Source organism: Mytilus californianus, unplaced genomic scaffold (genome assembly GCF_021869535.1).
Source record: "Mytilus californianus isolate M0D057914Y unplaced genomic scaffold, xbMytCali1.0.p SCAF_2, whole genome shotgun sequence".
NCBI classification, from domain to species: domain Eukaryota; kingdom Metazoa; phylum Mollusca; class Bivalvia; order Mytilida; family Mytilidae; genus Mytilus; species Mytilus californianus.
The window spans coordinates 56,375,155-56,392,794 of NW_026262668.1; the positions used below are offsets into that span (position 1 = coordinate 56,375,155).

The following is a 17,640-nucleotide window of genomic DNA, read 5'->3' on the forward strand; positions in this document are numbered from 1 at the left end:
TGGTACAATTTCAGAGCAATCAAAATACTTATACACAAGTTAATATCCTGAAACTAGAAAAATGCTTGCTGTTGGCCCCTTTTGGGCCCCTAATTCCTAAATGGTTGGGACCATCATCCCCAAAATCAATCCCAACCTTCCTTTTGTGGTATTGAACCTTCTTAAAAAATTTCATAGAGATCCATTCACTTAAACTAAAGATATTGTCTGGAAACCAATGTGTCTTCGGACGACAACGCAGACGAGGACGACATCATACCATTATACGATCCCAAAATTTTTTTGCGGTGGTATAAAAATTCGTTTTGTGTCTTCTGTTTGACGCAGCTGAGAATTTTATATGATTCGTTTTCTTTTTTTTGAATCTGAGACTATATTTACTTGTTTCAACTGATGTAGTAATTTTTGAAATAGAGGATATCTTTACAAGATTAAGTTTAGTGTTTATGTCCCAAACTTGCATCCCCTTCTTATTTTCTGCAAGTCGGTCTTTTCCCAGTGAATAATGGGTTTCCAAGCTCTACCACCCTACGTCACTGACACCAATCAGGTTCCTGATTTTCATTTGAACATAGTCTTCATAATTATTTTCATACTCATTTACAAAATCCTCTAACATGATGTCTTACAACAATTCATAACTTAGTCTGCGATTTAATCAGTTCTAGTATCAATTTCATTTCAATGATATCATCTCAGTCCAAATGAACAAACTGTGTGTTCTCCCGTCTTCTAATATTATTGAAAATAAGTCTGAGAAACCAAATTGAAAGATTAAATGTGTGTGCCTTTAATAAGCAATGCAATACATTAATATTGGGACAACAAAAGAAATACTTTCACTGTGTGCATTTCTGGAACTTATTGTCTAGCATGAGCTAACACAATGAAATATAAGCCACCTTATATTCACAAAAGAAATATTGGCCAATATGAATATACAATATGAGATATTGGCCAGCATAAGCTTACAAATAAGACCTTAACAAATGAATGAACTTATAAAATGAGCTATTTGCTTGCATGAACTAATAAAGTGAGTCATTTGGTAGCATGAAGTTACAAAGTAAAATATTTGGTACACAATCACAAACTTGTAACATTAGATCTTAACTACCATAAACTTACAAAAAGTGATATTAACTAGAATGATCTTACAAAGTGAGATATCATTCAGTATGAACTTACAAAGTGTGATAGTATTCAGAATTAAATTAAAAAATGATATATTATTCAGAATGAGCTTACAGAGTGTGACATTATTCAGAATGATGTTACAAAGTGAGATATTATTCAGAATGAACTTACAGAGTGAAACATTATTGAGAGGGAACTTACAGAGTGTCATATTATTCAAATGGAACTTACAAAGTGAGATATTATTCAGAAGGAACTTACAGAATGAGACATTATTCAGAAAGATGTTACAAAGTGAGATATTATTCAGAATGAACTTACAGAGTGAGACATTATGCAGAATGATGTTACAAATTGAGACATTATTCAGAATGAACTTCGAGTGAGACATTTTTTGGAGGGAACTTACAGAGTGTCATATTATTCAGATGGAACTTACAAAGAGAGATATTATTCAGAAGGAACTTACAGAGTGAGATATTAGTGAGATATATTAGCTAAACAGGACTTTCGAAGTTGCAAAAATGTAATAATGTTAATGGATATAACTCCTGTCATAAATCATTAAGCCAAAGATTGATTGATTGATTATTTGGTGTTTAACGCCACTTTCAACACTATTGTGCTATTTCATGGCAGTCAGTTTATATTGGTTGAGGAAGCCTGAGTGCCCGGCGAGAACCACGACCTTCGGTAGGAAAACTGACAATCCTAGTCAATCAAGATTGGAGTCTAGCGCACCTGCCAATTGCGGGTTTCAAATTCACAACCTCAGTGTTGACAGGCTAGTGATACAGTAGTATGACTTCTTAGACAACTCGACCACCAAGGCCCAATTAAGCCAAAGAGGTACATGTAGTATTAATGTGAACAGATTTTTAATTAGAAACGTTTTATTCAGGTAATGAGCATCATATTACAAATTAATATTTACTTTTGCATTCTATTTTTTGGGAACTATTTTCAAGCAAAAACATGCAAAAGACGATATTTGCTTGCATGATCTCACAAAATTAGAATGTAAAACAAGCTACCTAAAATGGTGTTCATGTGATTGATACATTAAAAAATTAAGAAATTGAATCTTTTTGAGTCCATATAACCAGTAGTATCAACTGTTTATCAATGATATCTACTGTAATCTTTTGAAAAGACAATGGACTTCTATAAAATATATATTCATTAAGACTCAATGCTGTTTAATGTGTTTACAATTTACATTTGTAACTTTTGATCATACATTTAATTGGTGTTACTGTGGTTTCATAATAATACATGGGATAACAATTTTTCGCAGATTTTGTGGATAAAGGTACCATAAATTTAAATGTTCAACTAAGTAAAAATTTCTAAATGCATTTATGCAGACTTTGGCAAAACCACGAATTCTAATATCCACGAAAATACAGTTTTTCCTTAATCCAAGAAAATTGGTACCCAAGAAAATAATTGAAACCACATGTACAGTAATTAAAATGTGTTGGAAATTGATAGAACAATTAATATGTAAGCATATTATTATATATAAAATAGATAATATGTCTAATCTTTACATTAGAATATCACATAAAATTACAACTTGTAAGGTATCTCCAGCATTTAAGTAAATAGAAGGAACTTTTAGTATGAAATATTCTTTCATATCAATACAATGAACTCCTTCTTGCAGAGTAAAAAAAGGAAAAAGGTTGGCATAAACCATTGAAATCATTGTGAAGCTCTGGTGGAGACATTTTCAGAATTCTGATGCACTCTTATGCATATTACAAATAGAGGTTATCTTATCAATGCACAAAATTAAACAGAGAGAGTTACACATTAAATTACTATAATACAAATTTACCAATGTGGAAGTAATTCAAAATACAAAATCATTTACCAGTACCTATTTTTACACGTTCCACAAACTTTAAATCAACATTCTGATAATTAAATTGATCAATTTAGTTTCTCATTTTGGCCAAAAAAAATAAATATATAAATAAAATCTCCCTTTAAAATAAACTAAATCAATAATGTTTTAAAAGATAGCAAGGATATCCAAAGTTAACTGAGGCTGTGTTATAAGTATTTGCATAACATCCTAGTCCTTTTGGTGATCATGTGATCAGTTCCTTACTCCAAATTGCCATAATGCTTTTCAGAATCAAAAACTCTATTATAATTTAACCCTTAACTGAATGCTCAAACTCAATCATGCTATTCCTTTTGCTAGAACCTATCATACAGGGAATATATAAAAATATTCGAGCAATGACTCGTAATTACTTAAAATAATGAATGAGCACATTATGGTAGTGAGAAATTGGAGGGTCCCTTCAGAGTACATTGCTTAAAGGGCATAAACTGTCAATCAATTTACAATTTTTAGAAACCAACATTGTTAATAGATGTTGAAGTTTGCAGATACAAAAGGGATGATTAATAAATGATTTACAAATATGAATGCTATTTAAGGTTTTAGGCTATTTTAAATATTGTTTCACTGTATGAAACTTTGAAATTTATATTTATAGCAAATATACATGTTGGCATATTAAATGCAGCATTTCAATTTTAATAGGTTTTTTTTTCTCCTTTGAAACTGTACACGAGTTACATACAGCTGAATGGTAAAAAGATGAGAAAATTTAATTCCTTTTCAGATACCTTTTCTAATCTTCAGTGATGTGGCAATCTTTGTTGATTCTTTCAGTTGATTGTTATTAAAAATAATCTTAAAAGTTTCTGTATTCTTCATGACAATAATTTTGACATCTTTTGTTGATTTTTTTTCTAAGGTTCCCAAAGAAAATCCCCAATAGGATATTTCGCTTTGATTCCTTCTAGCTATAAAGAATAAACGTTTTACTGGACACTTTCAAAAGATCAATCTCTATTTCATACCACAATGTGATGTTGCATTTTTTAGCTGGCAGGACTTTAAGGTGCTTGCTAAAAAGGTAAACAGTTGTAAAACATGAATTATGTAAACATTGGTTAAAATTGATCAATTAATTGTATTAAAGGTTACATGGATGGATGACTAATGACAAATAACAGTTATATCTCATATGAGCTTTATCTTACATAGGATCTACAAACCATGAAACATTTAACACCTCATAAAAACATTATTCTGGAATAAAACAAAAAATCACCGATCTAAATTCAAATCTGTCAAAATATCAAATGATAGAATACCCAGTATAATCATTTTTTTCATACCAGTTTAAACAATATACATGTACATTAAACTATTACTTATATAACCAACAATTTTTTTACACACTTTATTTCATAAATATTGATGAAAAATCACTAGTCATTAATTCCACATCGGAATTATCACTTTTTATTATTTCCCTTAAAATATTCATGAGATTTTGGAAATCTGTCTGGAACAAAGTCTGAATCTGTTTGAAGCCTGTCAATGATTGAGTTTCTTGTATGTTCCTCATATTCATTCAATAATTCTGCATTATCTTCAATTTCTTTAGTTAGATTTTCAATACTACTGATAGGTTCAACACCTGCAGACGCCACAGCTCTTCTTATTGACTGTGTCAAATCTAATCTAGGATTTGATGCATCAAATGGTTGATTTAACTGAAAAGGTAAAAAAAAAAAAACTGTTTAGTGAAATGAAAAGGAAAACAATTACTTAAATTTAAATGGTTACTTTAACTGAAAAACAATAAATCATACCAAAATGACTGATTTAATTGAAAATGAAAATACAAGAATGTGTCTAAAGTACATGGATGCCTCACTGGCACTATCATTTTCTATGTTCAGTGGACCGTGAAATTGTGGTCAAAACTCTAATTTGGCATTAAAATTAGAAAGATATCATAGGGAACATGTGTACTAAGTTTTAAGTTGATTGCACTTCAACTTCATCAAAAACTACCTTGACCAAAAACTTAAACCTGAAGCGGGACAGACGGACGCACAGACCAAAAAACATAATGCCCCTCTACTATCGTAGGTAGGGCATAAAAACCAATACATCAAATGGTTAATTTAACTTAAGAAAAAAAAAATTCTAGAGGTCACAAAATGACCTTCTATGAAAAACTGAGTCCAATCCATTTCATGGCATATCAAAAGCTCCAAATATCTCTGTTTCGCCAAATTTTAAATGAAATCCAAAAAGACGAAAGAGACCTGACATCTGACATTAGTTATACTTTAGATATAATAGTTACTATCATATTTAAAGTATAACTGACACTAGGACTTACCTTCCTTCGTTTAGCTGGCATTCCTTGGTAATAAGCATCACTAAAAGGAGGTTGATGTTTCTGTTGTTTCTGTTTCTTTATATCACCATTTATAATAGGTACCCATTCCTAAAATACAAATATCATCAAAATTAAGACATCAAATACTGTAAATTCAGAAATTATTGCGATGTTTTTATTATTGCGAAAAATGCGACAGGGTTATAATCGCAATAATTTAAACTCGCATTTTGAAATTTTTTATATGAATTAAACAGGATTTTTCTCAATATCGCAAAAATTAAAATCGCATTTTAGTCCAAGATGACAAAATCGCAATAATAAATGCACGCAATAATTTCTGAATTTACAGTATGGTAATCCTTTTTTTTTTTAATGTTATGTCTACCCTAAATGATAAAGGAAAAAAAAAAGGATGACACATTCTTCTCGAACAATAATACCGTCTTTAGGTGTGTATAGATCGCAGATTTTTACCCTGGGATAGATTTCCAAGAAGGAGGGGTGTGTATTATGCATGCTTCGGCCATGAAACCAGCTGGTCAGGAAGAAAATGTTTTCGTAGCAAAAAGAAAATGATTGTTGTTATGTTTTAAATGTATATTTTTACCATCTAGTATATGATTTGTAATGTTATATGAAAATAAAAATCATTTAAATGCTTCAGTAGTTATGTTATTTGCGTTTTTTTGTGTCTGTTCTATGTTGCCGCCCGGAAGTTGTAATTGGTCATATCCGAATTAGTGATGATTCTGTCAATGGCCAAATAAGTGTAGGTGATTCTTGAGTTTATAACTTACTTTTGATATGTTCTAACAAGGAATACAGAATTTGAATGTATGAAAATTGAATGAAACCAGCCCCTTTGATGATAGTGATCACCATTGTTTTTTTACTTTCGTAGTATCAGGTGATCACGTCACATGACTTTAACATTATGAAGTTGAATAAAGTGATGATTTTATACGTATTTACTTTGTGACATTTTAAAATCCTCTATAAAAACCTTCATACAAATCATAAATTGTAAACATGTTTTTTAAAATGCATTTTAATACCTGCAGGAATTTGATTGAGGAACAAAGTGAACCTGTCAATTGATTTGTTTCGACAACGATTAGACTTTCTAATTGGTTACCAATAAGAGTGTGATATCCTGGATTTAACGATTCAATGAGAACCAACAAACAATTAATAAAATAAGCAGAGATTAATATTCATTTCAGCACTAATATATCAATTGTATTTGTTTTTTTAAGATTAAAGATCAAAGCAACAAATTTCCATGATAATTAAATGATTGATTCTTAATTAAAAGTTATTATTTGAATAACTACATAATCTAGACTAATGAAACACTTCTTTAATCCTCAAACAAGTTAATTATCTTTTTAAAATACAAACTTGTTTTTTGATATTTTATCTGCTTAAATCTTATAATACAATTCATTTATTTATTTATTGTGTATTTCAGAAAATTCGTAATGTTTCTGTATTCCGTACAAGATTCACCGACTACGATTTGCATTTAAACAACTTCCCGATTTAACACTTCCTGTTGCACTCAAACAAACACATCTTGGGACACAATAAAGAATCAAACATCATTTGCTAAATTATTTATCCTGCAACAATGTTTTCATTATCATGTAATCAACCAGGACTGGAGTTCATTTTGTCTCTTAAAAAAAATCACTTTTCAATGGATGCATTACAGAGTTTCAAGTTGGGATTCTTCCAAAAAGCCACTGCGTGTTATGCACAAGAACTAACTTTTTTCTGAAGTTTGAAGGGCCAAAAAGGGGGTGCGTTCTATGCATGGGTGCGTTTTATACACACCTAAAGATGGTACAAAAAATAATTTTTTTAAAGAAAATAAATTTATCCTATATTTTTGTTCACATTTTATTTATTTTTAATGGTGACAAATTGTAAAAATAAATAATTTACTGATTTTTTATTTTTCAATTATCTAAATGTACATTAATTTTAAATAAACACATTTTGAAATATGAAATATAAGTGAAGATATAAAATAAGTACTTATATACATACTTCTGGGATTTCTTTCTGCCAAGAAGTATCTCCTTCAGAACTAGTTGATGGTTCCCCTCCAGTGGCCCCATTCAAAACCTGTTCCTCAACAGCAGCTGCTCCAGGTGATGTTTTCACAGAAACTGCTTTCTTAACAACGTTAGCTGCACCACTTGGTGATGATTTGCTGTCATGTTTTGTTTCAACTTCCATTGACTAGATAAAAAAAAAAAATACAGACATCACCAACCAAGGTCACACCTCATGTTTCCAACTCCAAAAGGCAAAGTTAGCCCAATTTAATTAGGTTTTTTTCATCTCCTCTTGGTTGCCTAACCTACCATGTACTTTAACATCTTTAAGCTTATTTTACTTTTAGTATCTGCATGCATTGTAAATATTATTAATAGTCATGTACATGTAGCAATCATCGTTATAATTTATAATTAATGTATTTGATTTATCTCCTATTACAGGTAACTTAATAATAAACTGTTTACACAGATATATGTTGCACCTCTTTGTAAGAACTAGAGCCAAGAACCCCAATAAACGGCCCTGTTATGGTGTTTTTTTTAACTTCAATTATTAAAGTATATCTAATGGGTATGTATTGCTAAATGTATAATATTTAAAATTATCGTTTACTTAGAGCAAATAACTTCTAATTTTTACAGTATGATAATAGCATTAAATTTACGTAAATTCCATATTTTCCGTAATGGTGCTTAGCAGGCTGATATTAAAACTTTATCAACTGCTTCTGGTTATTATCGCATGCCTTTCCTTAACATTATCGCATGGAAATTCGACGTCACTCAGCAAATTCCGGAAATTACACCTCAATGGTACGTTTTCAGTGAAAAACATAACAAAGTAGGATAGAAAAAAAACAAATATTAGAAAACAGGAAAATATATTTTGAGTAATGCAAAACAAATGATACAATAAAATGCATTAAGTTTTAAATATAGTTCTTGTGTGTATTTTTTCTGCTATAAAAGTATATGATAAAAAGATTTGAACTTCTACTTGAGAACCACTTAAAAGGATCAATATATAATGCTGTAATTTCTCTCCATTGTTGAAGCATATAATTAAAAGATCATAACATGTCATTTTTCATATCAGATGTATTATCAGCCCTCGGTCAATGTCAGCCCTTGAGCCTGATATTGAACCTTGGGCTGATAATACATCTGTTATGAAAAATGCTATGTAGTAATCTGATAGTATAATACAAAATTGTATATCTGCTTCATATTCATGAATATATTAACCTGAAATAGGAATACATTTCATTTTCGTCCATTTTTGTAGAAATTTGTCAACTTTTCCACCTTTTTTCATGATTTTGTATGTGGAGCAACCCCTCGCCCAGTGAAATTTTTGTTGAAAAGTAAAGAATATATTATATAAACTAATAAAGAATATTTCAGCCAAAATATGTGTGGGCAAAGGGTGGTGTCACTGTTAATTCTTCAGAAAACTGTCATAAATATTGCAGAATTCTGAAAAAAATCAGGTTTTTACGAAATTCACCTTCATCATATACGTCACTGATGATGCAATCGATGAAAATATGTTTTAACTGAAACAATTGGACATTTTAACATATGTTTTAATCAAATCTTCACTACGTTATCACGACACAGTGAAAATTTTCAGATTTTGAGGGCCAAAATTATGAGTTAGTGAACCAACTCCTTTGATAGTAAATGCAAATGTTGAAATTAAAATAGCAATACTATAAATTGTAAAAAATGCAAAATATTCAAAGTCTATGAACCAAGATTTAAGGTATAGCACCAAATAATTTAAGTGGAAATAAGATAAGCCAATGCTAATACAACTGCATACCAAATATCATTAACTTATTATGAGTGGTTCACCTTAAACTGACATAATCACAATTTTTAACATGTAAACGACGCAAAAGCTTCAAAGTCAATAGACCATGACTGAGGAGTTGGACCAAATTATCTCCATGGAAATGAGATGTGCCGATGCTTATGCAACTGCATACCAAATATAATTGATCTTTAGTGGTTCCCTTAAACTGATCTAATCAAAAACTTCAACAAATTGTTTACACTGCCAATGTCGCCTGAAACATTATACCTAAGTTTTGTTTTTTTGACTCCATCACGATGAAGTTCTTTCTAAAACTTCTACAATGTTTCAATTTTGTATTGATTGTGATCAATTTATGAACAAATGTATACGTGTATTGTTCGAAACTTCAAGGGTAAATAAGGTTTAGCTGGACTTCTCCTTTCCAGTAGTCTGACCAATGTAAAGAAAGGTTCATTTGGCTATGTTGGATGTACAAACATGCAGCATTGTGCGGTAAGAATTGGGTGTAAAAAAAAATAATGCCCTGAATTGATAGAGTACCACATTTTGCATTTTTAAGAACCCTTTCAAAAAACTCCTCAACTCAGCTGTTACAAGACTGAATTCCTTAACCTACCTAACATATCATAATTTTCCAGTGTCAGTCCAAATTAAAGATTTCATAACATGCTAGAAAACATCTATACCTGTGGAGATTCAACTGCAGAAGCACCAGGAGATTGGACAACTGGACTTGTTTCCATTGGAGCTTCAGGACTAGGTGTTTTTTCTTTCTTTACAACATAGTGCATGATTTGCTCTTCCGTAACCCTTATTGAAGGTACAAATGTATTAAGCTGTGCTGTAGTTGTACTAGCCATCCACTGTTGAATCAATGGATTAACTCCCCTTGTTAGGTTCTCCTGCAAAATGACATTTGTTGTGTTAATGTCTAACTTAACATCTACATTTAATGCTCACAGAATGACACATTGTGCCATCATCTCCATTTATTCAAATTTTTCTATCTATTAAAGGAGCATATTATTTGACTTTACAATAAGTAGCCTGAATCAATCATATGGTAAAAATTTGCCATGCTGATATCAACATAAAATTCTGTGCATAAAAAAACTTTTTACAAAAATGTCCATTCATTTTTACAGAGATTGTATTGCTGATCATTTATTGTTTGAAGTGTCTGCATATCTCCACCTATCAAAAGACATCCAACTATTATAGTTTTAAACATAATAGTCAAATGCAAAAAAACTGTCAAATAGTCATTTCAGTGAGGGATTACAAAAAGCAGATTGATGGTTTTAGTTATTTGCTTTCTGTTTAGATCTTGTATTGCTGATCATTTTTGGTGTTCAAAGATTTTTGTCTATATTAGTGTTTAAATTTGTTTGTTCAAAAGTGAAATAATTTTAATTTAGATAGCTGTATTTAAACTGTTAATATAATTATTCTGATGCCATATATTCTTGTTAAATTTGTTCATGCTTCCTTTCTTATTTTCAAAACTGTCCTATTTTATGTCTGTCGAAAATATTATTGTTCAAATATTTTGCCCCTTGAATCATTTATAACTTTGAATAAAGTATATTTCTGTTCAAACCTTATTTCAACGATGCTAGATGCTAGAACAACATGAATATTTGATATATTTGTATACTTACAAGTCTATTTTGTACAAGTCTGCTTAAGGCTGGCATTCCTCCAACTAAACAATATCTGGCAAGGACAATAATTTCAGATAGAGCTTGTCTTAACATCTCATATAATCTTGCACCAAACTGTACATCTCCACCTATCAAAAGACATAATGTTCAGTTGATTACTTTTATAAGCAGCTGTTTGTTTTTAAATGTAGATAATCTGACTTATTGCTCTAGGTTGTTTAACACTTACACATGCAAATAGCCTGAATTTGACTTTTTTTTTTTAAATGAGGACTATGTGAACTTTATTTATTTTGACTTACTGTCTGTGCTTGAATGCTAACTTTATCTATAACTTGTCATGGTGTAAACTAAAACAAATATCAAGTCAATACACGTATCTTCAAGAATGACGAAAAAAAAATTTGGAAAATTGATTATTTAAGGGAATTTTCTAAGTCCACGGAACATAACTCTGCACAAAATCATCAGACCAGAACAAAATTCAAACTTGATCTGTAACTTGACATAATAAAACTATATACCAATCATCAAATCAATATCTTCAAGCATGACAAAAAAACGTGCGGAAACAGATTATTTGAGTGAATTTTCTAAGTTCAAGGACCATTACTCTGCACAAAATCGTCAGACCAGAAGAAAATTGGAACTTGATCTGTAACTTGTAATGATTAAACAATACACCAAATATCAAATCAATATCTTCAAGCGGGAAGAAAAAAAGTGTGGAAAACTGATTTGTCGGACTGACTGATGGACAGACAGACAGACGGAAGGACGGAGTGCAAACCTTAAGTCCCCTTCGACTTCGTCAGTAGGGGACTAAAAAGGCATAAGAACACTGATTAATTGACAGTAAAATCTATTTCAGGTTTTTGGTTCACAATTTTTAATTTTTCTTGTTCAACATTGTTTGAAGCACTTTAAGTAAATTGATTTGAATTCCTAATAAAAGTTTTAAAAATGGGTCAAAGTCTCAAATGGCCAGGTTGCAATATTTGTGACTAATCATTAGAATGTTTACAATGTAGCTACAATTACATAAGTGTTGTAAATTTTGCTGGAAAAATAAAGGGTTAAATTTTCAAATGGCCTGCGGCTCTTTTCACAAAAAATCTTTAGAGTAAAAATACTCGTAAGTCATACACATTTCAGTATAACTTACGATCAATTTTAGTCGTAAGATTTTTTGTGAAAAGAGTCGCAGGTTACAATATTTGTGACTATTCAATGTATAAAGTTTACATTGTAGTTACAATTACATGAAGGGGAATAAGAATTTTTCTTAAATAAGTAACAGGAAAAAGAATAAAAGGAAGAGTGCTGTAAATCTTAAATCTGCTATTTTCAATATTCATTGTGAATAATAGAAAAATACATATTAAGGGTGAAGTAAGGATCTGAGTTGAAAAAACTGTAGGAGTTGATTACAAAAACTTGGTACCCTGTTTTGTAAATGTTGCTGGAAAATAACTAAGTTCCCAAGTCCAGAAAATGTCAAAAAAATTCTTAAAACAATTCCATATAGCAGGTGCACAACTTCAATATGTGTTCAATCTTTCCAAGAAGTCTTAGGGATCTTGGTTGAAAACTGTAGGAGAAGTAGATTACACAAATAAGGTCCCTCCTTTTTCCTGCTGGCAAAGCCATCTGCCAACCTAAAATCACTTTACTATAAGCAGGTTTTGGACCTCTTCCAACTGGGCAAATAATAATAAATATCAAATAAATTCTGTTAATCATTTTCTAGTATTATACAATAACCATGAAAAGATAAATTTGTTATGGAATGAATAATTCATTATTTTTCCATTTTTGTTTTTAATATATTTTCTTATCCTAATTAACCAAATCAATTGTTTTATACCTAAATATCTAATATATTTTCTTATATTCTAATAATCTGATACATTTTGCAAGTGTTATGTAATTTCTTTACATTGTGTCTTATACTGTGTTTTGTAATTTCGCATGTTTCATTTTGAAAAATAACCAAACAAGAATGTGTCCATAGTACACAGATGCCCCACTCGCACTATCATTTTCAATGTTCAGTGGACCGTGAAATTGGGGTCAAAACTGTAATTTGGCATTAAAATTAGAAAGATCATATCATAGGGAAAATGTGTACTAAGTTTCAAGTTGATTGGACTTCAACTTCATCAAAAACTACCTTGACCAAAAACTTTAACCTGAAGCGGGTAAGACGGACGGACGGACAGACGGACAGACGGATGAACAAACGAACAGATGCAAAGACCGAAAAACATAATGCCCCTCTACTATCGAAAGTGGGGCATAAGAATAACTCTTATTGAAAGCAATAATGGAATATTTTCATCTTCATTGTCAAAAACTTTTAAAACATTTACAAGTATCTTCTAACAGATAGACATACCTCTTGTCTGCATAATCATACTTAATATGGCTGTCAGTTGTACTCGACAAACATTACTTAATGTGGCAACAAAATCTATATCTGGTTTGACTTCTGTCACTTCCTGTAATGGAGAAAGTAAAACAGATTATTGTTATGTACAACAGCATTCAACAGACATGTTTACTTAAAAGACAAATTATTCATTTACCATTCTGATTTTTTCTTCTTTATCATAAACTAATTCATTTTTCCCTTTCGTTTTTTATTCTTTTTCATAAACTTTTACAAGACCAATGTTCAAAATATTTGGTTGACCTTTCAGTCCAGCCAACAACCACTACAGTAGGAGTTAAAAGTCACACCAGTATTTTTGACTAGGTATTCTTAATTTACTTTTCTGATATATAGAATCTAACTACTTAACAATCATACCCCAATCAGTAACCCTTATTAAACTGATCCATAGGTGTTGGTCTAAATAGCGGCATATGTCCAACAATTATGAATAAAAATTTGAATAATTAAAGTAAACATATACACCCTTTTTTCTTTCTGTCCTTGAAAGTATATTAAATATCAGACACTGAAGGTATTGTCACTCTTTAAAATTTCATGGATGATGATGATAGATGGCTGCTTAACATCCAGCAGCAAATTAATATGCATATTCAGGACGAGAACATGTTAATGTAATATGATAATTTACCCTGTTTTGTACAAGACCGACCTTATGAGCCGGATATTTAACGTGCTAGCTCACAAGGTAACAGTCCGCAGGAAGACATGTCACCTTACCCGGACACATTATTCTAACTCTGAGCCAACCAGTCTTTGCTCTTACTCCTTAATGCCACGTGCTTGGCGGAGAAACAGCAAATATCAATTTTAAAGTCTTTGGTTTGACCCGGCTGAGGTCGAAACCCACAATCTCCCGCACTCGAGGCAAACACGCTACCACAAGACCTAAAATTTCATGGAAATTAAGGTAATACAACAGAAGCTTCTACTACAGTACCTACCTCTGCACTCTTTAGTTCACTTGTCATATTAGCTACAAGCCTGTTGACACCAGCTTCTATATTTTCTCTTGTGGGTTCGCCATCGTTTAATATTCTACCTCTTATAAATTCTTGTAATGGTGCACGTAAACGGTTTAAGGCGGCAGCATTTCCAGAAAAGACTTGCAGTAAATCTGGCAGCGATAAATGCCTGGACACACAGTTAAAAAGGTCATTTATAAACACACCTGCAGATAGAAAATAAAGTCTCAGGGAAGTCCATATAGTATATTATCATGAATAATTAAAAGTTGATATACCTATTATTTCGTTAAATAAAAAATCAAGGGGATATGAAAAATGACATGTCCCTATATTCTGTTTTCTGAAAGTGAAAGAAATTAGAATATATAAAACATCCATTTCCCATGTCTATATTTGAGATATGAAGATCTGTTCTACTCCAAAAAATCATATTTTGAGTGAACAAATCTGCATATCTCACTAAGGCAAGGGAAATAAATTTATAATATTTCCATTTATTTTATAGTGTGTTCGACTCCAATCTCAATTGACTGGGATTGTCAGTTTTCTGCTGAAGGTTGCTGGTTCTCTCTGGTTTCCACCACCAATAAAAGCTGACCACCAAGAAATAGCCAACAGTGCTGAAAGTGACATTAAACACCAATCAATCAATCCATTTATTTTATATTGAAGTTATGATATACAAAACTGGAAAAAAAGTATTTCAGGAGCTATGACAATAAACATAGTCACGCCATCATAAAAAATATTTTTAAGCATTTTTATGAATATGCATATATATGTTAATGTTCAGATGTTTTTTTTTTATTACACATATACAGCACATTCAAGAACGAACTTAATAATTTACCACTGCATTTGATTAAATAAAGAATGCCTCTCTTATAATATTTGATAAAACCAAAGCCTTTAAAAAAAACCAAAGTCTTTAAAACTGGCATATTGGAATGAAAGAACCTTAGTGAGCACGCTCACAAACCCCACTTCCCCACCTTGTCATTGGAGAAATAAAATAAGTGTAAGAAAAAAAAATTGTATCAGAAAAAAAAATTGAATCATAATTTCCTGTCAATATGCACATCTACATAGTATGTCCTTATTATCTACACAGTTTCATGAAATTCTGTTGTGTGGTTTGAGAGGAGTTGCGATGACAAAAGGTTGCAGTAGTATATTGGGCAAATAAGTTCAAAGGGGCGTAACTCCTGGAAAAAAAATTGAATCCTATTTTCCTGTCGATATGATCATCTACGTAGTATGTCCTTATTATCTGAAAAGGTTTCATGAAATTCTGTTGTGTGGTTTGAGAGGAGTTGCGATGACAAAAGGTTGCAGTAGTACATTAAAGTAAATAAGTTCAAAGGGGCGTAACTCCTAGAAAAAAAATTGAATCACAATTTCCTGTCGATATGCACAACTACATAGTATGTCCTTATTATCTGAAAAGGTTTCGTGAAATTCTGTTGTGTGGTTTGAGAGGAGTTGCGATGACAAAAGGTTGCAGTAGTATATTGGGCAAATAAGTTCAAAGGGGCGTAACTCCTGGAAAAAAAATTGAATCATAATTTCCTGTTGATATGCACATCTACATAGTATGTCCTTATTATCTGAAAAGGTTTCATGAAATTCTGTTGTGTGGTTTGAGAGGAGTTGCGATGACAAAAGGTTGCAGTAGTATATTGGGCAAATAAGTTCAAAGGGGCGTAACTCCTGGAAAAAAATTGAATCGTAATTTCCTGTCGATATGCACATCTACGTATTATGTCCTTATTATCTGAAAAGGTTTCATGAAATTCTGTTGTGTGGTTTGAGAGGAGTTGCGATGACAAACTGTTGTAGTAGTACATTAAAGTAAATAAGTTCAAAGGGGCGTAACTCCTAGAAAAAAAATTGAATCGTAATTTCCTGTCGATATGCACAACTACATAGTATGTCCTTACTATCTAAAAAGGTTTCGTGAAATTCTGTTGTGTGGTTTGAGAGGAGTTGCGATGACAAGAAATAGGACTGACGGACTGACGGTCTGACGGACGGAAAGACGGACGGGTCAAAAACATTATACCCTCCGCAACTCGTTGCGTGGGGTATAATAAGTGCAAGGAGTGATTGACTAGAAGTCAGAATAATGAATCCTAATAGGGTGACATGGCACCTGTGACCTGTTATGTGGTAAGCTAATACCTTAAGATCAGACTAAGTGTGTTGGTCATAAAAGAGTTTGACATGCCACCTATGAACTGTTATCTAGTAAGCTAATAACTTAAGATCAGACTAAGTGTGTTGGTCATAATAGAGTTTGACATGCCACCTATGAACTGTTATCTGGTAAGCTAATACCTTATGATCTGACTAAGTGTGTTGGTCATAATAGAGTTTGACATGCCACCTATGAACTGTTATGTGGTAAGCTAATACCTTATGATCTGACTAAGTCTATAATACCTTATGATCTGACTAAGTCTGTTGGTCATAATAGAGTTTGACATGCCACCTATGAACTGTTATGTGGCAAGCTAATACCTTATGATCTGACTAAGTGTGTTGGTCATAACAGAGTTTGACATGCCACCTATGAACTGTTATCTGGTAAGCTAAAACCTTATGATCTGACTAAGTGTGTTGGTCATAATAGAGTTCACCTATATCTCAATAACCTGGTCATTAAAATCCATGTACTTTTAGCCACGGATGTTAAGCAGCTGCCAAACAATCCATTAATCATTAATATGACAGGAACATGTATGAAAATATTACCTTCCTCCCCTGTATTGTAGCCCTCCCCTAGGGAAGACAAAAACTGTGAAATAGTCTGACTTGGTGGCTGTCCCATAGCTGTTTGTGATACCATACTACCAATACCAGAAATAAGACGCGTAAATGCCTCATCAGTCATTACAGGTTGCTCTGAGGAGGCAGATGTACTAGTAGTACTTGTGTTTGTTGTACTTGATGCAGATGAGGTTGTTCTCTGTTGCTGAAAATTTAAATAGATAAGTTTCTGATTTATATTAAGAGTGGTTCTAGATCTAGAGCAGTTCATGAAATAACCTATCTCACAAAAAATATAAAAAAAAACAAAGAAAGAAAAGAAATCTTACTACATGTAATGCAAAAAAAAAGCATATTTATTTTCTTTAAAAAAAAATTTCTCCAAAAAAAACTACTGAAAAATTAGTAGGTTTCATCAAATTCTCAAACAAAGATAATCTATGATTATGATGTTTGCCTAATCATCAAATTGGCTTGATATGGTAGTTTCAAGCTATAGCAGACTGCAGAACAATAGCTTCACACCCTAC

General features: G+C 31.7%; 1 protein-coding gene across 3 annotated transcripts in view; it reads right to left on the reverse strand.

The window, feature by feature from the left end:
- Positions 1-766: 766 nt before the first annotated feature.
- The window catches only part of LOC127730077 (large proline-rich protein BAG6-like), a 55,830-nt gene continuing 38,956 nt past the window's right edge, over positions 767-17,640 (reverse strand). For all 3 annotated transcript variants that reach the window (XM_052238125.1, XM_052238126.1, XM_052238124.1), the window contains exons 17-24: positions 17,096-17,315; positions 14,318-14,544; positions 13,317-13,419; positions 10,916-11,046; positions 9,941-10,156; positions 7,419-7,613; positions 5,364-5,471; positions 767-4,725 (exon numbers count right to left, since the gene is read on the reverse strand). In XM_052238125.1, coding sequence (XP_052094085.1) covers positions 4,465-4,725; positions 5,364-5,471; positions 7,419-7,613; positions 9,941-10,156; positions 10,916-11,046; positions 13,317-13,419; positions 14,318-14,544; positions 17,096-17,315 — 1,461 coding nt within the window. In that variant the 3' untranslated portion in view covers positions 767-4,464. The remainder of the gene's footprint in view (positions 4,726-5,363; positions 5,472-7,418; positions 7,614-9,940; positions 10,157-10,915; positions 11,047-13,316; positions 13,420-14,317; positions 14,545-17,095; positions 17,316-17,640) is intronic.